The sequence below is a fragment of the Dendropsophus ebraccatus genome, chromosome 15, assembly GCF_027789765.1.
Source record: "Dendropsophus ebraccatus isolate aDenEbr1 chromosome 15, aDenEbr1.pat, whole genome shotgun sequence".
In the NCBI taxonomy this organism is placed as follows: domain Eukaryota; kingdom Metazoa; phylum Chordata; class Amphibia; order Anura; family Hylidae; genus Dendropsophus; species Dendropsophus ebraccatus.
In genome coordinates this window covers 75271928-75297381 of record NC_091468.1, presented here as the reverse complement: position 1 = coordinate 75297381, position 25454 = coordinate 75271928, and the positions used below count along the sequence as shown (strand labels likewise).

Below are 25454 nucleotides of genomic sequence, written 5' to 3'. Positions count from 1 at the left end.
CATATGTCCTAATGGAGAACCATACACCGCCACCACCATCCATATGTCCTAATGGAGAACAATACACCGACACCACCATCCATATGTCCTAATGGAGAACCATACACCGACACCACCATCCACATGTCCTAATGGAGAACCATACACCGACACCACCATCCATATGTCCTAATGGAGAACCATACACCGACACCACCATCTATATGTCCTAATGGAGAACCATACACCGACACCACCATCCATATGTCCTAATGGAGAACCATACACCGACACCAACATCCACATGTCCTAATGGAGAACAATACACCGACACCACCATCCACATGTCCTAATGGAGAACCATACACCGACACCACCATCCACATGTCCTAATGGAGAACCATACACCGACACCACCATCCACATGTCCTAATGGAGAACCATACACCGACACCACCATCCACATGTCCTAATGGAGAACCATACACCGACACCACCATCCATATGTCCTAATGGAGAACCATACACCGACACCACCATCCACATGTCCTAATGGAGAACCATACACCGACACCACCATCCACATGTCCTAATGGAGAACCATACACCGACACCACCATCCACATGTCCTAATGGAGAACCATACACCGACACCACCATCCATATGTCCTAATGGAGAACCATACACCGACACCACCATCCATATGTCCTAATGGAGAACCATACACCGACACCACCATCCATATGTCCTAATGGAGAACCATACACCGACACCACCATCCATATGTCCTAATGGAGAACCATACACCGACACCACCATCCATATGTCCTAATGGAGAACAATACACCGACACCACTATCCATATGTCCTAATGGAGAACCATACACCGACACCACCATCCATATGTCCTAATGGAGAACCATACACCGACACCACCATCTATATGTCCTAATGGAGAACAATACACCAACACCACCATCCATATGTCCTAATGGAGAACCATACACCGACACCACCATCCACATGTCCTAATGGAGAACCATACACCGACACCACCATCCACATGTCCTAATGGAGAACCATACACCGACACCACCATCTATATGTCCTAATGGAGAACCATACACCGACACCACCATCCACATGTCCTAAGGGAGAACCATACACCGACACCACCATCTATATGTCCTAATGGAGAACCATACACCGACACCACCATCCAACATGTCCTAAGGGAGAACCATACACCGACACCACCATCCACATGTCCAAATCTCATAGACCAATACAATACATCTCTATTATCTCTGGGAGATCAGTGTAGTCATCAGGGAAGACCCCCAGGGGACTACAAAAACAGTTTTTATTAACAAAAATCACCCCCCTCTTCCCATTTTGAATAAAAATAGAGAAATAAAAAACATATTTAATATTGCATGTGCGGTATGGCCCAACCTAATAAATTATTGTATTCCTGACGAAATTGCTGATGTCTGGTCATGTCAAATCCATGCATATACACAAGTACCGCACCGATAGCAAGTACAGATGATGGTGCCAAAAATTGCGCCTCACACGGCCCCATAGACCGAAAACAACAGTGTTATAAGGAGGGAATAGAGACATTTTATACACTTTTTTCAAAAGACATTAAATAAAATAAAAGTTCCTATCGTTGTAATCGACCTGAACATAGAGAACATGTAGGTTTTATCACAGGGCGACGGCGTAAACACGAACCCCCCGAAATGATAATGAAAAGAAGTAATAAAAATGCAAACGCTAAGGCCGCTTACCTACATCCAGCGGACTCACCTCATCAAAGTGGCGTAAGTAGTAGGAAACAATGTATGAAAGCAGATTCCGGCTGTTGTCCTACAACAAGAACACAGAGAGAGCAATTATTTCAGTCATTTCTTTGAAAAAGTAAAATTGAACATCATTTCTTACAATAGGTCTTAAAACTAGAGATAAGCGAAGCGGACTTCACGAATCCAGGCTGTTACTCTCAAGACAATGTCACCTGCACAGCCAATCAACGGCCATGTTGATCTCAGTAGGTCAGTGATTGGCTAATTGGGATTTTGATGGAAGTGGGGGACACTGGAGAAGAAGGACACCAAAGGGAGTGCACATAGGTAAGTATAGATGAGCAAATGTTTTGAACCACCCTAAACAGCAAAACACCTGCAATCGATTAGCTGGTTTAAGGCGGTTCGTTTACGGTTCAGCCTAACCCTGCCAAACCAAACTTTATTTCAAAGTTCAACAAATCTGCTAAACCAAAGGTCTGAAAAGCTCTCTCATCTCTATTTAAAACCCTTTTACAATAAAAAGCCTATTGCGTCTGAAATCCCACACAGGGTTCTGCTGCATTTCAGGTTTTTTATGTAGGTCAAAAACGCTTAATGTGTCAAACTAAAGAATAAAACGCCACCAAAAATGCTTGAAATTTATGACAATTAAAACGCTAAAATAAAGGAGACACTGGTGACCTTGCAGCTTGTGCATTACAGACTGAAAAGATGCGGATGTTGTGAATAAATGCCGGATAATGACTGACGGCTAATGGACGTCCAGCGGAGAATATCCACAGGAAGTGCCGGGGAATTCCCCACCACATTGAAATCTTCAGTTCGGCAGGTTCTCCACACTATCAAGAAAAGTTCAAGTTCATCAAAACAGAACTTTACAAGAACCGCCCGGAAACACTGGAAAGATTGCAGGTGTTTGCCAGTTTTGTTACCGGCGTTGCAGATGTTTACCGGCAAACGATGCACCATGGCTAGACTAGGCACTCATGTATCAAAAGACCTGCACGTGGTACATGAGGAAATATGGTTTGATTAAATGATCAGCAGTGTATTATATACTTATTATCCTCCTGTATGAGTGTGTATATATCTCCCCATTCTGTGTAGGTATACAGTAGTGTATTATATACTTATTATCCTCCTATATGAGTGTGTATATATATATATATATACCCATTCTGTGTAGGTATACAGCAGTGTATTATATACTTATTATCCTCCTGTATGAGTGTGTATATATCTCCCCATTCTGTGTAGGTATACAGTAGTGTATTATATACTTATTATCCTCCTATATGAGTGTGTATATATATATACCCATTCTGTGTAGGTATACAGCAGTGTATTATATACTTATTATCCTCCTCCTGTATGAGTGTGTATATATCTCTCCATTCTGTGTAGGTATACAGCAGTGTATTATATACTTATTATCCTCCTCCTGTATGAGTGTGTATATATCTCCCCATTCTGTGTAGGTATACAGCAGTGTATTATATACTTATTATCCTCCTGTATGAGTGAATATATATCTCCCAATTCTGTGTAGGTATACAGCAGTGTATTATATACTTATTATCCCTCCTGTATGAGTGTGTATATATCTCTCCATTCTGTGTAGGTATACAACAGTGTATTATATACTTATTATCCTCCTGTATGAGTGTGTATATATCTCCCCATTCTATATAGGTATAAAGCAGTGTATTATATACTTATTATCCTCCTCCTGTATGAGTGTGTATATATATCCCCATTCTGTGTAGGTATACAGCAGTGTATTATATACTTATTATCCTCCTGTATGAGTGTGTATATATCTCCATTCTGTGTAGGTATACAGCAGTGTATTATATACTTATTATCCTCCTGTATGAGTGTGTATATATATCCCCATTCTGTGTAGGTATACAGCAGTGTATTATATACTTATTATCCTCCTGTATGGATGTGTATACATCTCCCCATTCTGTATAGGTATACAGCAGTGTATTATATACTTATTATGCCCCTCCTGTATGAGTGTGTATATATCTCTCCATTCTGTGTAGGTATACAGCAGTGTATTATATACTTATTATCCCCCTGTATGAGTGTATATCTCTCCATTCTGTGTAGGTATACAGCAGTGTATTATATACTTATTATCCCCCTCCTGTATGAGTGTGTATATATTTCCATTCTGTGTAGGTATACAGCAGTGTGTTATATACTTATTATCCTCCTGTATGAGTGTGTATATAGCTCCCCATTCTGTGTAGGTATACAGCAGTGTATTATATACTTATTATCCTCCTGTACGAGTGTGTATATATCTCCATTCTCTGTAGGTATACAGCAGTGTATTATATACTTATTATCCACCTCCTGTATGAGTGTGTATATATCCCCATTCTGTGTAGGTATACAGGAGTGTGTTATATACTTATTATACTCCTGTATGAGTGTGTATATATCTCCATTCTGTGTAGGTATACAGCAGTGTATGATATACTTATTATCCTCCTCCTGTATGAGTGTGTATATATCCCCATTCTGTGTAGGTATACAGGAGTGTGTTATATACTTATTATCCTCCTGTATGAGTGTGTATATATCTCTCCATTCTGTGTAGGTATACAGCAGTGTATTATATACTTATTATCCTCCTCCTGTATGAGTGTGTATATATCCTCCCATTCTGTGTAGGTATACAGGAGTGTGTTATATAATTATTATCCTCCTGTATGAGTGTATATCTCTCCATTCTGTGTAGGTATACAGCAGTGTATTATATACTTATTCTCCTCCTGTATGAGTGTATATATATCTCTCCATCCTGTGTAGATATACAGCAGTGTATTATATACTTATTATCCTCCTGTATGAGTGTGTATATATCTGTCCATTCTGTGTAGGTATACAGCAGTGTATTATATACTTATTATCCCTCCTGTATGAGTGTATATATATCTCCATTCTGTGTAGGTATACAGCAGTGTATAATATACTTATAATCCCCCTCCTGTATGAGTGTGTATATATCTCTCCATTCTGTGTAGGTATACAGCAGTATATTATATACTTATTATCCCCCTCCTGTATGAGTGTGTATATATTTCCATTCTGTGTAGGTATACAGCAGTGTGTTATATACTTATTATCCTCCTGTATGAGTGTGTATATATCTCCCCATTCTGTGTAGGTATACAGCAGTGTAGTATATACTTATATACACACTCATACAGGAGGATAATAAGTATATACTACACTGCTGTATACCTACACAGAATGGGGAGATATATACACACTCATACAGGAGGATAATAAGTATATAACACACTGCTGTATACCTACACAGAATGGAAATATATACACACTCATACAGGAGGGGGATAATAAGTATATAATACACTGCTGTATACCTACACAGAATGGAGAGATATATACACACTCATACAGGAGGGGGATTATAAGTATATAATACACTGCTGTATACCTACACAGAATGGAGAGATATATACACACTCATTCAGGAGGATAATAAGTATATAATACACTGCTGTATACCTACACAGAATGGAGAGATATATATACACTCATACAGGAGGAGGATAATAAGTATATAATACACTGCTGTATACCTACACAGAATGGAGATATATACACACTCATACAGGAGGATAATATCTCCATTCTGTGTAGGTATACAGCAGTGTATTATATACTTATTATCCTCCTCCTGTATGAGTGTGTATATATCTCCCCATTCTGTGTAGGTATACAGCAGTGTATTATATACTTATTATCCTCCTGTATGAGTGTGTATATATCCCCATTCTGTGTAGGTATACAGCAGTGTATTATATACTTATTATCCCCCTCCTGTATGAGTGTGTATATATCTCTCCATTCTGTGTAGGTATAAAGCAGTGTTTATATACTTATTATCCTCCTCCTGTATGAGTGTGTATATATCTCCATTCTGTGTAGGTATACAGCAGTGTATTATATACTTATTATCCTCCTGTATGAGTGTGTATATATCTCTCTCCATTCTGTGTAGGTATGCAGCAGTGTATTATATACTTATTATCCTCCTGTATGAGTGTGTATATATCTCCATTCTGTGTAGGTATACAGCAGTGTATTATATACTTATTATTCTCCTGTATGAGTGTGTATATATCTCTCTCCATTCTGTGTAGGTATACAGGAGTGTGTTATATACTTATTACCCTCCTGTATGAGTGTGTATATATCTCTCCATTCTGTGCAGGTATACAGCAGTGTATTATATACTTATTATCCTCCTGTATGAGTGTGTATATATCCCCATTCTGTGTAGTTATACAGGAGTGTGTTATATACGTATTATCCTCCTGTATGAGTGTGTATATATCTCCATTCTGTGTAGGTATACAGCAGTGTATTATAAACTTATTATCCTCCTCCTGTATGAGTGTGTATATATCCCCATTCTGTGTAGGTATACAGGAGTGTGTTATATACTTATTATACTCCTGTATGAGTGTGTATATATCTCCATTCTGTGTAGGTATACAGCAGTGTATGATATACTTATTATCCTCCTCCTGTATGAGTGTGTATATATCCTCCCATTCTGTGTAGGTATACAGCAGTGTATTATATACTTATTATCCTCCTGTATGAGTGTGTATATATCTGTCCATTCTGTGTAGGTATACAGCAGTGTATTATATACTTATTATCCCTCCTGTATGAGTGTATATATCTCTCCATTCTGTGTAGGTATCCAGCAGTGTATTATATACTTATTATCCTCCTGTATGAGTGTGTATTTATATCTCTCCATTCAGTGTAGGTATACAGCAGTGTATTATATACTTATTATCCTCCTGTATGAGTGTGTATATATCTCCATTCTGTGTAGGTATACAGCAGTGTATTATATACTTATTATCCTCCTGTATGAGTGTGTATATATCTCCCCATTCTGTGTAGGTATACAGCAGTGTATTATATACTTATTATCCCCCTCCTGTATGAGTGTGTATATATCTCTCCATTCTGTGTAGGTATACAGCAGTGTGTTATATACTTATTATCCCCCTCCTGTATGAGTGTGTATATATCTCCCCATTCTGTGTAGGTATACAGCAGTGTATTATATACTTATTATCCCCATGTATGAGTGTGTATATATCTCCCCATTCTGTGTAGGTATACAGCAGTGTATTATATACTTATTATCCCCCTCCTGTATGAGTGTGTATATATCTCCATTCTGTGTAGGTATACAGGAGTGTGTTATATACTTATTATCCTCCTGTATGAGTGTGTATATATCTCTCCCCTGTGTGTAGGTATACAGCAGTGTATTATATACTTATTATCCCCATGTATGAGTGTGTATATATCTCCATTCTGTGTAGGTATACAGGAGTGTGTTATATACTTATTATCCTCCTCCTGTATGAGTGTGTATATATCCCCATTCTGTGTAGGTATACAGCAGTGTGTTATATACTTATTATCCTCCTGTATGAGTGTGTATATATCTCCATTCTGTGTAGGTATACAGGAGTGTGTTATATACTTATTATCCTCCTGTATGAGTGTGTATATATCTCTTTTCTTTGTTTAGCACACACAAGACTTCTATGAATTAGACACATCAGTTAGTAGGTAACTCACAGGGTTCTGGCCGTCCAGCTCCCAATCCTCGAATGATCTGACACACCGCTCCTTACCCACGTACGTTATTGCGCCCCCCCCCCCACACACCTCTAATCTCGGGACCATGTGCAACCAGGGGAGAGAGCGCGGTCGTGGGAAGAGGTACGTGCCGCAGCTGTTACATTTTGCAGTTTAATTGAAGTAAATGGAGGAAATGAATGGGGCTGTTTTTCTGTTTTTGGCTATGTTCACATTACGTAAAACTACGGCCGTAGTTTTGAGGGGTGGAACATAGCCTTATTTTCAATGGGATTCCGTCCAGAGCGTACACACATCGTATGCGCTCGGAAAACTCGCTTCACTGTGTGCTATGGTAAGCACTGATGCGGGCGCGCGCATAGCCTTTATCTGATAACAACTTTAAGAATTTTGAAGAAATGCCCCCCCCCCCACCCCATTACTGACCCCCTGCCAGACCGCTTATGCCGAAGGACGTTGCAGGCAGCAGATCGCTCTACGCGGCGTCTCCAGACTTTGTCACGTCTGTCACATGTGCTCAGTGTGAACCTGCTCTCATCTGTGAGGAGCACAGGGGGCGCCAGTGGTGAATCTGCCAATCCTGCTGATCTCTGGGAAATGCCAAGTATCCTGCCCGGTGTTTGGCTGTGAGCACATCCCCCATCTGTGGACGTTGGGCCCTCATACGTCCTCATGGAGGCAGTCTCTAACCGTTTGTGCAGACACATGCAGATTTGTGGCTGCTGGAGGACATTGTGCAGGGCTCTGGTAGTGCTCCTCCTGGTCCTCCTTACAAAGAGGCAGAGGAACCGGTCCTGCTGCTGGGTTGTTGCCTCCTACAGCCTCCTCTCTTCCTACGGTCTTCTGGTGTATTGGCCTGTCTCCTGGTAGCCTCCAGCCTCTGGACACTATGGCCTCCTCCATGTCTCCTGGTGTACTGGCCTGTCTCCTGGTAGCCTCCAGCCTCTGGACACTACGGCCTCCTCCACGTCTCCAGGTGTACTGGCCTGTCTCCTGGTAGCCTCCAGCCTCTGGACACTATTGCCTCCTCCACGTCTCCTGGTGTACTGGCCTGTCTCCTGGTAGCCTCCAGCCTCTGGACACTATGGCCTCCTCCACGTCTCCTGGTGTACTGGCCTGTCTCCTGGTACCCTCCAGCCTCTGGACACTACGGCCTCTTCCACGTCTCCAGGTGTACTGGCCTGTCTCCTCATAGCCTCCAGCCTCGGGACACTACGGCCTCCTCCACGTCTCCTAGTGTACTGGCCTGTCTCCTCACAGCCTCCAGCCTCAAGACACTATGGCCTCCTCCACGTCTCCTGGTAGCCTCCAGCCTCGGGACACTACGGCCTCCTCCATGTCTCTTGGTGTACTGGCCTGTCTCCTGGTAGCCTCCAGCCTCAGGACACTACGGCCTCCTCCACGTCTCCTGGTAGCCTCCAGCCTCAGGACACTACGGCCTCCTCCACGTCTCCTGGTAGCCTCCAGCCTCTGGACACTACAGCCTCCTCCACATCTCCTGGTGTACTGGCCTGTCTCCTGGTAGCCTCCAGCTTCTTAACACTACGGCCTCCTCCACATCTCCTGGTGTACTGGCCTGTCTCCTGGTAGCACCTCCAGCCTCTGGACACTACGGCCTCCTCCTCGTCTCCTGGTGTACTGGCCTGTCTCCTGGTAGCCTCCAGCCTCTGGACACTACGTCCTCCTCCACGTCTCCTGGTAGCCTCCAGCCTCTGGACACTACGTCCTCCTCCACGTCTCCTGGTAGCCTCCAGCCTCAGGACACTACAGCCTCCTACATGTCTCCTGGTATACTGGCCTGTCTCCTGGTAGCCTCCAGCCTCGGGACACTACGGCCTCCTCCACGTCTCCTGGTGTACTGGCCTGTCTCCTGGTAGCCTCCAGCCTCGGGACACTACGGCCTCCTCTATGTCTCCTGGTATACTGGCCTGTCTCCTGGTAGCCTCCAGCCTCGGGACACTACAGCCTCCTCCATGTCTCCTGGTGTACTGGCCTGTCTCCTCATAGCCTCCGGCCTCTGGACACTACGGCCTCCTCCACGTCTCCTGGTGTACTGGCCTGTCTCCTGGTAGCCTCCAGCCTCTGGACACTACGGCCTCCTCCACCTCTCCTGGTGTACTGGCCTGTCTCCTGGTAGCCTCCAGCCTCCTTCACGTCTCCTGGTGTACTGGCCTGTCTCCTGGTAGCTCCTCCAGCCTCTGGACACTACGGCCTCCTCCACGTCTCCTGGTGTACTGGCCTGTCTCCTGGTAGCTTCTCCAGCCTCTGGACACTACGGCCTCCTTCACGTCTCCTGGTGTACTGGCCTGTCTCCTGGTAGCCTTCAGCCTCTGGACACTACGGCCTCTTCCACGTCTCCAGGTGTACTGGCCTGTCTCCTCATAGCCTCCAGCCTCGGGACACTACGGCCTCCTCCACGTCTCCTAGTGTACTGGCCTGTCTCCTCACAGCCTCCAGCCTCAAGACACTATGGCCTCCTCCACGTCTCCTGGTAGCCTCCAGCCTCGGGACACTACGGCCTCCTCCATGTCTCCTGGTGTACTGGCCTGTCTCCTGGTAGCCTCCAGCCTCAGGACACTACGGCCTCCTCCACGTCTCCTGGTAGCCTCCAGCGTCAGGACACTACGGCCTTCTCCACGTCTCCTGGTAGCCTCCAGCCTCAGGACACTACGGCCTCCTCCACGTCTCCTGGTAGCCTCCAGCCTCAGGACACTACGGCCTTCTCCACGTCTCCTGGTAGCCTCCAGCCTCTGGACACTACAGCCTCCTCCACATCTCCTGGTGTACTGGCCTGTCTCCTGGTAGCCTCCAGCTTCTTAACATTACGGCCTCCTTCACGTCTCCTGGTGTACCGGCCTGTCTCCTGGTGTACTGGCCTGTCTCCTGGTGTACTGGCCTGTCTCCTGGTAGCCTCCAGCCTCTGGACACTACGGCCTCCTCCACATCTCCTGGTGTACTGGCCTTTTTGCCAAAGCTCGCATTGATGTGCCATCTTGGATGAGCTGCACTACCTGAGCCACTTGTGTGGGTTATAGAGTTCGTCTCATGCTACCACGAGTATAAAGGCGCCAGCAACATTCAAAAGTGACCAAAACATCAGCAGGAAAGCAGAGGTAGTGAGAAGTGGTGTGTGCTCCCCACCTGCAGGACCCTCCGTTATTGAGGGGGTCTCGCTGATTGCAGGTGTCAGTGAGTGTCAGTCAGTGCGGCTTTCTGAGTGGACGGTCTAATGTCACAGAAGTTTTTTTACTTGGAGTTATATTGTGTTGTTTAAGTGTTAATTTTAACCTTTTGAGCAGTTTATATACGTGTCCTAGAATCTTGCAGTTTTTTTCCTACCAATAGTTCTGAAGCTAAGCAGAGACCTGTTCTATTTGTGGTGATAAGGCTGCAGTAAAGTGATCTGTACAGCAGTACAGCGTCATGTCACAGAGCACGCTCAGTAATGTTTTACAGGGGACAGAGTCTGTCTACTGTCATCTATGTCCATGAGCCAGGCTGTAAAGCATGTCACTAAATGCTGTTAATCACAGCTCTGAGATATCCACCCCCATAACAATGTACAGAAAAAGAACTAAAAAAAATTAGTCAGAAAATAGAAACGGATTACAAAAAAGAACAGGTTTTAGTATCTGCCTCTAAACAGGAAAAGAACATGCAAGTGATAAAGTCTCCGAGACGGACAATACAGTTTTCAGTAGATGAAATTCCCTTGCTGTATCTTATACTCACGTTGCTCTTTACATCTTTTAGTTTTGGTAAAATGTCTAATGCGAATCCGTCCGCTTGTCCTCGTGTCCTGTTTCCTCCATTCATATAATTGCCGATTGCCAGGATCAGGCCCAGTACACACAGGACTGCAGGGTCTTCTTTCAGAATCTGTGAAGATAGATGAACTGTCATCTCTACTTTACAATTACAGTACAGTGCAAACCTATTAGAGTAAAAAATATAGTAAAACGTCCCATTTTCTTTATATTCTTGGTAAGTTTATTCAATGTCTTTTAGGACATGGAGACACCCGCTGCCTTTTATATCTTTCTAATCTTTCAGAATGTAGGAAAATGCTTTTATTTCCCTGTGCTGAGTGCCAAAGAGGCGTTCCCAAGTCCCTGGACAGCTGCATGATGTAACACCTCCTCGTGTAGTGTCCCAGAAGGGGTGTGCCACTACTGTTCTAAGCATACCTGTCATCAGGTACTTTGTGGGTTGGGCTGAAGGCTGCACTCTACTTTTCTGCCACTAGGTGTCTCACTGTTTATTTACAGCTGAAGAGAGTATGAAGGGATAACACTGCACTTGTTCTATGTTATGTTTGCCACTTTGTTATCCAATCCTTGAGCTGGGTACCTCGCACACTTCCACCTATCACACACCAAGGGTGGTCCAGAAGGTTCCCTACCAATGGGAGTCCCGCCCACTCCCAGTTAGTTTAGTCACAGAAAGCCGGTTCCAGCTGAAGCTTACTCCAGGGCCTGGCTTGGAGGCCATGTTCCCTGACAAGGACTTTTCTACTATGCAGTGCTACAGGTGGAGTAACTAACGTCCAAGGATAAGCCTTGTCTACATCTTGGGTGACTATTCCTTCGTGACGTTCCAGTAACTGAAGGTTTGTCAGTAGAGCAAAACGCAGACAAAGCCAAAGTACTCCTTTGATGTTTGTTCGGCCATCTCAGGGAACCTTGAGTGGCTAGCTACACCTGGTTGTGCAAGCCAGGGGCCCGTGCTACCAGACGGTAGTCTCTCTGACAGGAGGCGGTATTCTCCAAACCTTGACTACGGGTTACTCTTCTATCAAGTCTTCTACAGTCCAATCACCCTGACAGAATTCTGCTTCTATGTAGGTAAGTTCCCCTTGGTAGCCTATCCGAAAAACCAAATACAAACCTAACGTAACTTAACCCATAAGTAACCCAAGTACACAGAGACTTTCCTTTATATCCCACTATACCACAGCACCCAGCTCAAGTCATCTGTGTTGTCCACAAGGAGAAAGTGGATTAGTTTTCTATCATCCATCTTCTTGCCAAGTTACTATTTCCTGGATTGCACTGAACTTCCAGTAAACGGCCTCTGGACTCTGTCGTTCCTCGGCCTCTACACCTGTACTACCTCAAAGCCGTGTGTTAGTATACACAGGGGTGGGCATACCACTCCTGGCCACCGTGACAAGTGCCTAGTAAGTACACTAACACCTAGCAACCCCCCGATACTGCACTTGCTCCCCCTCCCATCCTTATCCCTGCTTGATTGACAAGCACAGTCAGGGAAGGAAGTGAGGACCCATTATAGCTTGCAGCAGTTCATGCTCTTGGCAACGCCTCTCTGACACTTAGCACAGGGAAATAAAAGCCTTTTTCTATGTCTACATGAAAGGTATAAGGCAGCAGTATGTCTCCAAAGCAAAGCCCATATTCACACCATGCAACATTTCAGTATAAACCAGTGATGGCTAACCCTGACACTCCAGCTGTTGCAAAACTACAATTCCCATCATACCGTGGCAGCCAAAGCCATATCTTTGGTTGTTCAGGCATGATGGGAATTGTAGTTTTACAACAGCTGGAATGTCAAGGTTCGCCGTCACTGGTATAAACCATCTTCGGGTTTGAAAAAGGTTTATACCAATATGGCAATGGTGTGAATAAAGGCTTGCTTTGGGAGGCATACTGCTATGGGATCGGGGCATGCACTCTGCTATCCTGTGCTGCTACATTTGACGCTTTTACTGGATATATGACAGGTCCCATGTGTCTCCTTGTCCTAACAGCATCTATCAGTGTCAGCAGTTTACAGCCAATAGATTCCCTCTAAAGGGGATGAACGACAAAGATAAATAGGTCTTTTATAGGTCATCGGGAGCGCCTACAGAAGCGAGGTAGCACATCACCCACAGCCCCCTCAACCGCCTCCCATCCTGTCCTTCTTACATTGTGACTCCTAAGCTCAGCTGTAGAATGCAACACCAGCAGGAGGCGCTGCTGCTGGTTGTAAGAATCTACAGTGAAGATGAGGACGGTGCAGGATCCCAGAGCAGGTGCCACACCTGTAGGTCAGGTACACTCTGGGATAAATATCTGCACTTTGCTTTTTTCTCCACTAGGTGTCACTGTAGTCTATGTATTGTACTGCACAGCTGAATGGAAAGTACTCAAGGGTTAACCATGTAGTGTACTTCCTCATGTCTGCCACTGTTATGTGCTTTATTGATAACCAATCCTTGAGCTGAGTACCTCACACTGTTCCAACCAGGCTTAGAAGATTCTAGATTTCCTATCCTATCACATGGTGCCCTTAGAAGTATAAGATGTGAGTTAAACTAGTTTGATCCAGTCCTTCCAGTCAGTGTGTTCCTAAGCAAGTGAACAGAGAATGTCCTCGCGCTGCAGTAACGTCCAGGGCCTGGAGGCCAGGTCCACCTCCGTGACTTTACGCTGAGAACTGTGTTACTTTTCTCCATCCTAGCCATATCCGGCCAGTGCCTAAAGGTTGTGAGGTTGTGGTAAAGGGGCCAACGAGCCAACCCAATCAACGCTGGACAGCTTTCCTCTTCTTCATCCTGATGGTCATTCCAGGATCAAAGTCAGTGTCTAGGTAAGCGCATATAGCCGAAAACTCCACTGCTCCTGCTAGGTTTCTTTAGGGATCACCGCGACAGCTAGCACTACCTACTAGGTGGGGTCTACATCACTGGATCTGTGTGACTCTGTGGCCACAGACAGCATTAGGCGGATGGTCATACCCGTGGGTGCAGGTACTCTTTTCTCTAAATGCCCCCACATCTGAGCACCCAAGGGTCTAGACAGGGCCCCACTAACCCCAAGCCTGCCGAAAGACTGTCATTTCCTGTCATGTCAGTTTACTCAGAGACTATATCTATTCCCACCAGTGAAAGGCTGTGATTTATTCTAAAGTACCTCATTCCACCTGCGAGAAGCTGTAATTATTAAAGTAACTCAAGTATTGTCACGTATACTAACTCTATTATCTCAAGTACCCAGCTCAAGGGATTCAGTCTTTCTGTATTGGCTGCACCTTATTGTTTCACTGCTTGCTTGCAGATTATTGCTTGAAGACTTGCAGTAAAGTTTACAGTAACGACACGTGGTGGTGTCCGTTATCCTGTATTAGCTGCAGAACACACTGCCTGTTCTCTTCTGCTTTTCTTAGTGTGCTGGTCTTCCGGCAGCTTCTCTCCTGCTCTTCCTTAGTGTGCTTGTCTTCCGGCAGCTTCTCTCCTGCCCTTTCTTAGTGTGCTTGTCTTCCGGCAGCTTCTCCCTGCTCTTCCTTAGTGTGCTCGTCTTCCGGCAGCTTCTCTCCTGCTCTTCCTTAGTGTGCTCGTCTTCCGGCAGCTTCTCCCTGCTCTTCCTTAGTGTGCTCGTCTTCCGGCAGCTTCTCTCCTGCTCTTCCTTAGTGTGCTCGTCTTCCGGCAGCTTCTCTCCTGCTCTTCCTTAGTGTGCTTGTCTTCCGGCAGCTTCTGTCCTGCCCTTTCTTAGTGTGCTTGTCTTCCGGCAGCTTCTCCCTGCTCTTCCTTAGTGTGCTTGTCTTCCGGCAGTTTCTCTCCTGCTCTTTCTTAGTGTGCTTGTCTTCCGGCAGCTTCTCTCCTGCTCTTCCTTAGTGTGCTTTTCTTCCGGCAGCTTCTCCCCTGCTCTTCCTTAGTGTGCTCGTCTTCTGGCAGTTTCTCTCCTGCCCTTTCTTAGTGTGCTCGTCTTCCGGCAGCTTCTCTCCTGTTCTTCCTTAGTGTGCTTGTCTTCCGGCAGCTTCTCTCCTGCCCTTTCTTAGTGTGCTCGTCTTCTGGCAGTTTCTCTCCTGCCCTTTCTTAGTGTGCTCGTCTTCTGGCAGTTTCTCTCCTGCTCTTCCTTAGTGTGCTTGTCTTCCGGCAGCTTCTCTCTTGTTCTTCCTTAGTGTGCTTGTCTTCCGGCAGCTTCTCTCCTGCTCTTTCTTAGTGTGCTCGTCTTCCGGCAACTTCTCTCCTGCTCTTCCTTAGTGTGCTTTTCTTCCGGCAGCTTCTCCCCTGCTCTTCCTTAGTGTGCTCGTCTTCTGGCAGTTTCTCTCCTGCCCTTTCTTAGTGTGCTCGTCTTCCGGCAGCTTCTCTCCTGCTCTTTCTTAGTGTGCTTGTCTTCCGGCAGCTTCTCTCCTGTTCTTCCTTAGTGTGCTTGTCTTCCGGCAGCTTCTCTCCTGCCCTTTCTTAGTGTGCTCGTCTTCCGGCAGCTTCTCTCCTGCTCTTCCTTAGTGTGCTGGTCTTCTGGCAGCTTCTCTCCTGCCCTTTCTTAGTGTGCTCGTCTTCCGGCAGCTTCTCTCCTGCTCTTCCTTAGTGTGCTGGTCTTCCGGCAGCTTCTCTCCTGCTCTTCCTTAGTGTGCTTGTCTTCCGGCAGTTTCTCTCCTGCCCTTTCTTAGTGTGCATGTCTTCCAGCAGCTTCTCTCCTGCCCTTTCTTAGTGTGCTCGTCTTCCGGCAGCTTCTCTCCTCCTCTTCCTTAGTGTGCTCGTCTTCTGGCAGCTTTTCTCCTGCCCTTTCTTAGTGTGCTCGTCTTCCGGCAGCTTTTCCCTGCTCTTTCTTAGTGTGCTGGTCTTCCGGCAGCTTCTCTCTTGCTCTTTCTTAGTGTGCTGGTCTTCCGGCAGCTTCTCTCTTGCTCTTTCTTAGTGTGCTGGTCTTCTGGCAGCTTCTCTCTTGCTCTTTCTTAGTGTGCTGGTCTTCCATCAGCTTCTCTCCTGCTCTTCCTTAGTGTGCTTGTCTTCCGGCAGCTTCTCTCCTGCTCTTTCTTAGTGTGCTTGTCTTCCGACAGCTTCTCTCCTACTCTTTCTTAGTGTGCTGGTCTTCCGGCAGCTTCTCTCCTGCTCTTCCTTAGTGTGCTGGTCTTCCAGCAGCTTTTCCCTGCTCTTTCTTAGTGTGCTTGTCTCCGGCAGTTTCTCTCCTGCTCTTTCTTAGTGTGCTCGTCTTCCGGCAGCTTCTCTCCTGCTCTTCCTTAGTGTGCTTGTCTTCCGGCAGCTTCTCTCCTGCTCTTTCTTAGTGTGCTTGTCTTCCGACAGCTTCTCTCCTACTCTTTCTTAGTGTGCTGGTCTTCCGGCAGCTTCTCTCCTGCTCTTCCTTAGTGTGCTGGTCTTCCAGCAGCTTTTCCCTGCTCTTTCTTAGTGTGCTGGTCTTCCATCAGCTTCTCTCCTGCTCTTCCTTAGTGTGCTTGTCTTCCGGCAGCTTCTCTCCTGCTCTTTCTTAGTGTGCTTGTCTTCCGACAGCTTCTCTCCTACTCTTTCTTAGTGTGCTGGTCTTCCGGCAGCTTCTCTCCTGCTCTTCCTTAGTGTGCTGGTCTTCCAGCAGCTTTTCCCTGCTCTTTCTTAGTGTGCTGGTCTTCCGGCAGCTTCTCTCTTGCTCTTTCTTAGTGTGCTTTTCTTCCGGCAGCTTCTCTCCTGCTCTCTCTTAGTGTGCTTGTCTTCCAGCAGCTCCTCCCTGCTCTTTCTTAGGGTGGTATTACACGGGCCGAGCAGGGCCCGATAATACCTGTAAACGAGCAGCGATCTGCTAGATCGTTGCTCATTTACTGGGCCTATTACACGGCCCGATAATCGTTTGACAAGAGCTGCAAGGACATCGTTACCCATGTCCTTGCAGCCCTTGCTAAACTGGCATACATTACCCATCCACGTTCCAGGGCTGCTCCTGCCGTCCGCTTCTCCCGGGGTCCCGTGCGCGCTCTAGCTTCACAGCGGCCTGTCAGCTGGTAGGCTGCTCAGCCAATCACAGGCCGGGACCGCCGCGGCCTGTGATTGGCTGAGCGGCCTATCAGCTGACAGGCCTCTGTGAAGCTAGAGCGCGCACGGGACCCCGGGAGAAGCGGACGGCAGGAGCAGCCCTGGAACATGGATGGGTAATGTATATCGTTAGTCGCCGGCCACGCACCGCTATTACACGCAGCGGTGCGCGGTCGGCGCCCGACAAAAATAGGGTCTAACCTATATCAACGATCAGCCGATGATCATTGTCATCGGCTGATCGTTGCATTTATTACATGGAGCGATAATCGGGCGAATCGGGCTAATTCGGCCGATTATCGTTCCGTGTAATAGTACCCTAAGTGTGCTGGCCTTCCGGCAGCTTCTCTCTTGCTCTTTCTTAGTGTGCTGGCCTTCCGGCAGCTTCTCTCCTGCTCTTCCTTAGTGTGCTCGTCTTCTGGCAGCTTCTCTCCTGCTCTTTCTTAGTGTGCTTGTCTTCCGACAGCTTCTCCCTGCTCTTTCTTAGTGTGCTGGTCTTCCGGCAGCTTCTCCCTGCTCTTTCTTAGTGTGCTGGCCGTCCGGCAGCTTCTCTCTTGCTCTTTCTTATTGTGCTCGTCTTCCGGCAGCTTCTCTCTTTCTCTTTCTTAGTCTGCTGGCCGTCTAGTGTGCTGGCCGTCCGGCAGCTTCTCTCCTGCTCTCTCTTAGTGTGCTGGCCTTCCGGCAGCTTCTCTCCTGCTCTTTCTTAGTGTGCTGGCCGTCCGGCAGCTTCTCTCTTGCTCTTTCTTATTGTGCGCGTCTTCCGGCAGCTTCTCTCTTTCTCTTTCTTAGTCTGCTGGCCGTCTAGTGTGCTGGCCGTCCGGCAGCTTCTCTCCTGCTCTCTCTTAGTGTGCTGGCCTTCCGGCAGCTTCTCTCCTGCTCTCTCTTAGTGTGCTGGCCTTCCGGCAGCTTCTCTCCTGCTCTTTCTTAGTGTGCTGGCCTTCCGGCAGCTTCTCTCCTGCTCTTTCTTAGTGTGCTGGCCGTCCGGCAGCTTCTCTCTTGCTCTTTCTTATTGTGCTCGTCTTCCGGCAGCTTCTCTCTTTCTCTTTCTTAGTCTGCTGGCCGTCTAGTGTGCTGGCCGTCCGGCAGCTTCTCTCCTGCTCTCTCTTGGTGTGCTGGCCTTCCGGCAGCTTCTCTCCTGCTCTTTCTTAGTGTGCTTGTCCTCCGGCAGCTTCTTCTGCTCTGAGCTGGCCTCCTGGGGGATTGGGCTCCCCCCTAGTGTCAGGTGTATGCCTGTTCACCTGTATTTATAGGCTCAACACACAAGATCTAGTGAGTTCTACGCTGATCACCTGAGGGTATATATAGCCTCCACACCTCAGTTGCTCAGTGCTCAATTGTTGGTGTGTGTCAGTCAGCAAATCACGTCTGTGCTCTCCGGCTATCTGCCACTTCCTTGCTTCCTAGTGTAATTCTAGCAATTTGGATCTATTCCTAGTTCTCTGATCAGCATCAGTCTGAACAACACCTTCCCATCTAGTGCAAGGCTCCTGTACTGCTTCAGTCTCTTCAGGTCAGTGGTCACTGGGGACCTTCTCTGAGGGCAGCGACCTGGGGGTTTCCTGCAGGGAAGTCCATCCCCCTGGCGGCTCCTTAAACTCTGCTTGGAGAAGGTAAGTCACTCTTCCTCATGATCCAAGGGATCCACCTGCCTGGTCCATCCGTTACATTTACAAGTGGTTGTTGATCTGCTGATGTCGTATCCACCTTATCTGATGACGAGAGCTTTTGTCTCTTGAAACGCGTTATATTTGTGCACCTTTAAATAAACACTTTCACTTCTTTTTTTTTTTTTTAACTACAGTACATCCGCTGTTCCTGTGATTCCTTAAGACAGCGCTGGCCTCAACAGGAGTTTTGTCATTTTTTCCTTTTTTTTCCCTGTATTTACACGGCCTCTCTTAGGGATCGTCCCAGTGCGCGCTCCTTGTTGGCTGCAGCCTCATGGTCTACTTCAGAATAACGCTGAACCCAGACATCCACCTTCAAACTTCAGGGGTGATACGCATCAAGCCCAGGTGATTGAAAGGTGAGCCTTGATCCACCTATACTACAGCTCGACCCACACGGTATCTACGGTATCACACCAGGTACACAACACCTGGCTCCCCAGGTTACTGCAACATCTCGCCCAGCTACACAACACCTGGCTCCCCAGGTTACTGCAACATCTCACCCAGTTACACAACATCTCGCCCAGCTACACAACATCTGGCTCCCCAGGTTACTGCAACATCTCGCCCAGCTACACAACACCTGGCTGCTCAGGTTACTACAACATCTCGCCCAGCTACACAACATCTGGCTCCCCAGGTTACTGCAACATCTCGCCCAGCTACACAACATCTGGCCCAGCTACACAACATCTCGCCCAGCTACACAACACCTGGCTCCCCAGGTTACTGCAACATCTCGCCCAGCTACACAACATTTTGCTGACCAGGTTACTGCAACATCTCGCCCAGCTACACAACATGTGGCTCCCCAGGTTACTGCAACATCTCGCCCAGCTACAGAACATCTCGCCCAGCTACACAACACCTGGCTCCCCTGGTTACTACAACACCTGGTTCCCCTGATTACTGCAACATCTCGCCCAGGTTACTACAACACCTGGCTCCCCGGGCTACTGCAACATCTCGCCCAGCTACTGCAACATCTCGCCCAGCTACACAACATCTCGCCCAGCTACTGCAACATCTCGCCCAGTTACACAACATCTTGCCCAGCTACACAACACCTGGCTCCCCGGGCTACTGCAACATCTCGCCCAGCTACTGCAACATCTCGCCCAGCTACTGCAACATCTCGCCCAGTTACACAACATCTTGCCCAGCTACACAACATCTCGCCCAGCTACACAACATCTGGCTCCCTGGGTTACTGCAACATCTCGCCCAGCTACACAACATCTCGCCCAGCTACACAACATCTCCCCCAGCTACACAACACCTGGCTGCTCAGGTTACTGCAACAACTCGCCCAGCTACAGAACATCTCGCCCAGCTACACAACATCTGGCTCCCCTGGTTACTACAACACCTGGCTCCCCTTGTTACCGCAACATCTCGCCCAGGTTACTACAACATCTGGCTCCCCGGGCTACTGCAACATCTCGCCCAGCTACACAACATCTGGCTCCCCAGGTTACTGCAACATCTCGCCCAGTTACACAACATCTCGCCCAGCTACACAACATCTCGCCCAGCTACACAACATCTCGCCCAGCTACACAACATCTCGCCCAGCTACACAACATCTGGCTCCCTGGGTTACTGCAACATCTCGCCCAGCTACACAACATCTCGCCCAGCTACACAACATCTGGCCCAGCTACACAACATCTCGCCCAGCTACACAACATCTGGCTCCCGGGGTTACTGCAACATCTCGCCCAGCTACACAACATCTCGCCCAGCTACACAACATCTCGCCCAGCTACACAACATCTGGCACCCCAGGTTACTGCAACATCCTGCCCAGCTACACAACATTTTGCTGCCCAGGTTACTGCAACATCTCGCTTAGCTACACAACATCTGGCTCCCTGGGTTACTACAACATCTGGCTCCCCTGGTTACCGCAACATCTGGCTCCCCGGGTTACAGCAACATGTCGCCCAGCTACACCACATCTCGCCCAGCTTCACAACATCTCGCCCAGCTACACAACATCTGGCTCCCTGGATTACTGCAACATCTCGCCCAGCTACACAACATCTCACCCAGTTACACAACATCTCGCCCAGCTACACAACATCTGTCTCCCTGGATTACTGCAACATCTCGCCCAGCTACACAACATCTGGCTCCCTGGATTACTGCAACATCTCGCCCAGCTACACAACATCTCACCCAGTTACACAACATCTCGCCCAGCTACACAACATCTCGCCCAGCTACACAACATCTCACCCAGTTACACAACATCTCGCCCAGCTACACAACATCTCGCCCAGCTACACAACATCTGGCTCCCTGAGTTACTGCAACATCTCGCCCAGCTCCACAACATCTCGCCCAGCTACACAACATCTCGCCCAGCTACACAACATCTCGCCCAGCTACACAACATCTGGCACCCCAGGTTACTGCAACATCTCGCCCAGCTCCACAACATCTCGCCCAGCTACGCAACATCTGGCACCCCAGGTTACTGCAACATCTCGCCCAGCTACACAACATCTCGCCCAGCTACACAACATCTGGCACCCCAGGTTACTGCAACATCTCGCCCAGCTACACAACATCTGGCACCCCAGGTTACTGCAACATCTCGCCCAGCTACACAACATCTGGCACCCCAGGTTACTGCAACATCCTGCCCAGCTACACAACATTTTGCTGCCCAGGTTACTGCAACATCTCGCTTAGCTACACAACATCTGGCTCCCTGGGTTACTACAACATCTGGCTCCCCGGGTAACAGCAACATGTCGCCCAGCTACACCACATCTCACCCAGCTTCACAACATCTCGCCCAGCTACACAACATCTCGCCCAGCTACACAACATCTGGCTCCCTGGATTACTGCAACATCTCGCCCAGCTACACAACATCTCGCCCAGCTACACAACATCTCGCCCAGCTACACAACATCTGGCTCCCCGGGTTAGTGCAACAGGACAGGAAGAGGCAAAAAGAAGTTTCATAACAGGCTATTCCCACCTGGATAAATTACCCCTATCCATAGAACTGCACAAAAATATAAGGTCAGTTATAACATACTACATGTAAATAGGATTGTAATAAACCCTGGGATGATAACCTACCAAAAGAATGACGGCCAGTAGGAATAAGTGACCCCCATTTTCTCAGTAACAAAGCAGGGGACCTATCACACATTTATGGCACATCCATATTCAAATGGAAATTTGTGATTACGTGACGAAAAAGGGGAGAACCACGCTTCCTGCAAAATGAATGAAGACTCAATGGGTCTGCTGCTTGTATGCTACGACAGATGGCTGATGTATACCCAGAATGTACATGGAAATGTCATTGGAACAATAGCAGCTTATTGTCCCGCTGCCTATTTACCCCGCCTCTCACCAGTGACTACTTGCTGGCGGCCAAGCTAAGGGTCAATGCAAACTGGTTTGTTGCTACCCAGTTTAAAGGTGGTGGAGAAGATCAGAAAGGTAAGAGGGAATGACAGGAATGGCGGGGGATCAGAGTGGTGATAAGAGACTGGAAAGGTAGCGGGAAGCAGAAGGGTTAGCGGGGAAACTGACAAGGGATTGGGAGGGTGGGCGGACTATCGAACAGATAAAGGGGAATCAGTCGGTGGGAGATTGGAGGGGTGATTGGACAAGTGAAGAGGTAGCAGGGGACTGGGGAGGTGACTGGACCAAGGTGGTCACAGGAATTTGAGAAGAATTTGAGAAGTAGCAGGGGACTGGGGAAGTGACAGGGCACAAGGGTGGGGGCAGGAGAGGTGAAGGAGAATTAGAGAAGTAGTGGGGGACTGGGGAGGTGATGGGGCTGGGGAGGTGACGGGACTGAAGAGGTGACAGGATCAGGCAGGTGACGGGGCTGGAGAGGCGACGGGATCAGGCAGGTGACAGGACTGGGGAGGTCACAGGGGACTGGGGAGGGGACAAAAGAGGTGATGGAGAATTAGGAGACTGGAAAGATTGTGGGAAGCAGTAGGGTTAACGGAGAAACAGAAGTAACAAGGGATTGGGAGGGTGGCGGACAAACAGACAGGTGGAGGGGACCCAGGCAGTGGGAAATTGGAGGGGTGATTGGACAAGTGAAGAGGTAGAGAGGTAGCAGGGACTGGGGACGTGGCAGGGGACTGGAAAGGGGACAGGGAAATTAGAGAAGTTGAGATGACAGGGGAGGAGACAGGACTGGGGGAGGTGAAGGAGAATTAGAGAGGTAGAAGGGGACTGGGGAGGTGACGGAACTGGGGAGGCAACGGGACTGGAAAGGGGACAGGGAAATTTGCGAAGGAGAGGTGGTGGGAGGGGAGGGGATGGGACTGGAGTGTGACAGGACTGGGGAGGTGAAGGAGAATTAAAAAGGTATCAGGGGACTGGGGAGGTGATGGGACTAGAGAGATAACGGGAGTGGGGAGGTGACACAGGACTGGAGAGTTAACGGGAGTGGGAAGGTGACACGGGACTGGAGAGGTAACGGGTTAGGGTTAGAGGTGGAAAAGAGGAGAAAAGAGGTGGAGGAGAATCACAGAAGTAGCAGGGGACTGGAAAGGGGACAGGGAAATCAGCGAAGGAGCGGTGACGGGAGGGGACGGGACTAGGGGGGTTGACAGAACTCGGGAGGTGAAGGAGAATTAGAGAGGAAGCAGGGGACTGGGGAGATGATGGAAGTAGGAAGGTGACAGGGGGCTGGGGAGGTGACAGGATCGGGCAGGTGATGGTTCACAGGGGACAGGGCAAGGGACAAAAGAGGTGAAGGAGAATTAGGAGATTGGAAAGGTTGTGGAAAGCAGAAGGGTTAGCGGGGAAACAGAGAAGGGACAAGGGATTGGGAGGGTGGCGGACAATCGGACAGGTGGATGGGAATCAGGCGGTGGAAGATTGGAGGGGTGATTGGACAAGTGAAGAGGTAGAGAGGTAGCAGGGACTAGGGACATGACGGGACCAGGGTGATCACTGAAATTTCAGAAGTAGCAGGGGACTGGGGAAGTGACAGGGGACCAGAGTGGGGACAGGAGAAGTGAAGGAGAATTAGAGAAGTAGTCGGGGACTGGGGAGGTGACAGGGGACCAGGGTGGGGACAGGAGAAGTGAAAGAGAATTAGAGAAGTAGTGGGGGACTGGGGAGGTGACAGGGGACAGGAGAGGTGAAGGAGAATTACAGAAGTAGCAGGGGACTGGGGAGGTGACGGGACTGGGAAGGTGACAGGGAAATTAGCGGAGGGGATGGCAGTGGGGGGGTGACAGGACTGGGGAGGGGACGTGATAGGGGACAGGAGAGGTGAAGAAGAATTAGAGAAGTAGCAGGGGAACTGGGGAGGTGACAAGGGACAGGAGAGGTGAAGGAGAATTACAGAATTGGCAGGAGACTGGGGAGCTGATGGGACTGGGGAGGTGACAGGGGACAGGGCAGGTGATGGGACTGGGGAGGTCACAGGGGATTGGACAGGGGACTGGGGAAGGGACAGGAGAGGTAAAGGAAAATTAGCGAGGGGGAAAGGTGATGGGAGGGGACAGAACTGGGGAGGTGACAGAATTAGAGAGGTAGCAGGGGACTGGGGAGGTGACTGGAGTGGAGAGGTGACGAGGCTGGGTAGCAGATAGGGGACTGGGGCGGTGATAGTGGACTGGGGAGGTGACTGGATCAGGCAGGTGACTGGACTGGGGAGGGGACAAAAGAGGTGAAGGAGAATTTGTGAAGGAGACGTGACGGGACTGGGGAGGTGAAGGAGAATTAGAGAGGTAGCACGGGACTGGGGAGGTGACGGGACACAGGGGAGGTGACAGGAGAGGGGTGGTGACAGGATCGGACAGGGTACTGGGGAGGTGACAGAAATCATAGTCGTGATAGGGGACTGGGAAGGTGACAGGACACAGGGGAGGTGACAGGACTGGGGAGGTGACTGGATCGGACAGGACTGGGGAGGTCACAGAGGACTGGGAAGGTGAAAGGGGATAGGGCAGGTGACGGGACCATGGAGGTGAAGGAGAATTCGAGAGTTGACGGGACTAGGAAGGTGCCGGGACTGGGAAGGTGAAGGAGAATTAGAGAGGGGACAGTGGACTGGGAGGTGAAGTAGAATTAGAGAGGTGACAGGGGACTGGAGAGGTGATGGTAATCAGAGTGGTGACAGGGGACTGGAGAGGTGACAGATGACTGGGGAGGGGACACACATGCAAAAATTGTATGGACACTTAACTTTTACAAGTCTATAGCCACGTTCACGTAACGTAAAACATTGGCCGTTGTTGCAGATTGCATCAATAGCTGTTGTTTATTGACCATGGCCAGCTGCATTTGTTTCTATGGAACACCAACTGCACTGTATACACTCTGTATACAGTGCGGCCGTCTCTGTGACTCCACCATTAACCGCAGGTACTAATAACTCCCTCTATAGGAATAGGAATACCACTAACCTGGCAGATTTTCTGTAGAAGTTCCAGCTTCCGTTCGATAACACCAACGTTCTCTGATATTGTCGTCTGCTGCAGAATGCAGAACACTCTCTCTGAAAAATTTGGTATTGTGGTGAGCTCATAGAGAAATCTAGAAGAGACGGAAACCGGAATCAT

The 25454-nt window shown here is 48.4% G+C and overlaps 1 protein-coding gene across 1 annotated transcript in view; it reads right to left on the bottom strand.

Annotated features, from left to right (window-relative positions):
- LOC138774042 (formin-2-like) overlaps window positions 1–25454 on the bottom strand; it is a 72762-nt gene extending 47308 nt beyond the window's left edge. The window contains exons 1-3 of the mRNA XM_069954586.1: window positions 25299–25454; window positions 11206–11352; window positions 1796–1855 (exon numbers count right to left, since the gene is read on the bottom strand). Of these exons, the coding sequence (XP_069810687.1) occupies window positions 1796–1855; window positions 11206–11352; window positions 25299–25454 (363 nt within the window). The remainder of the gene's footprint in view (window positions 1–1795; window positions 1856–11205; window positions 11353–25298) is intronic.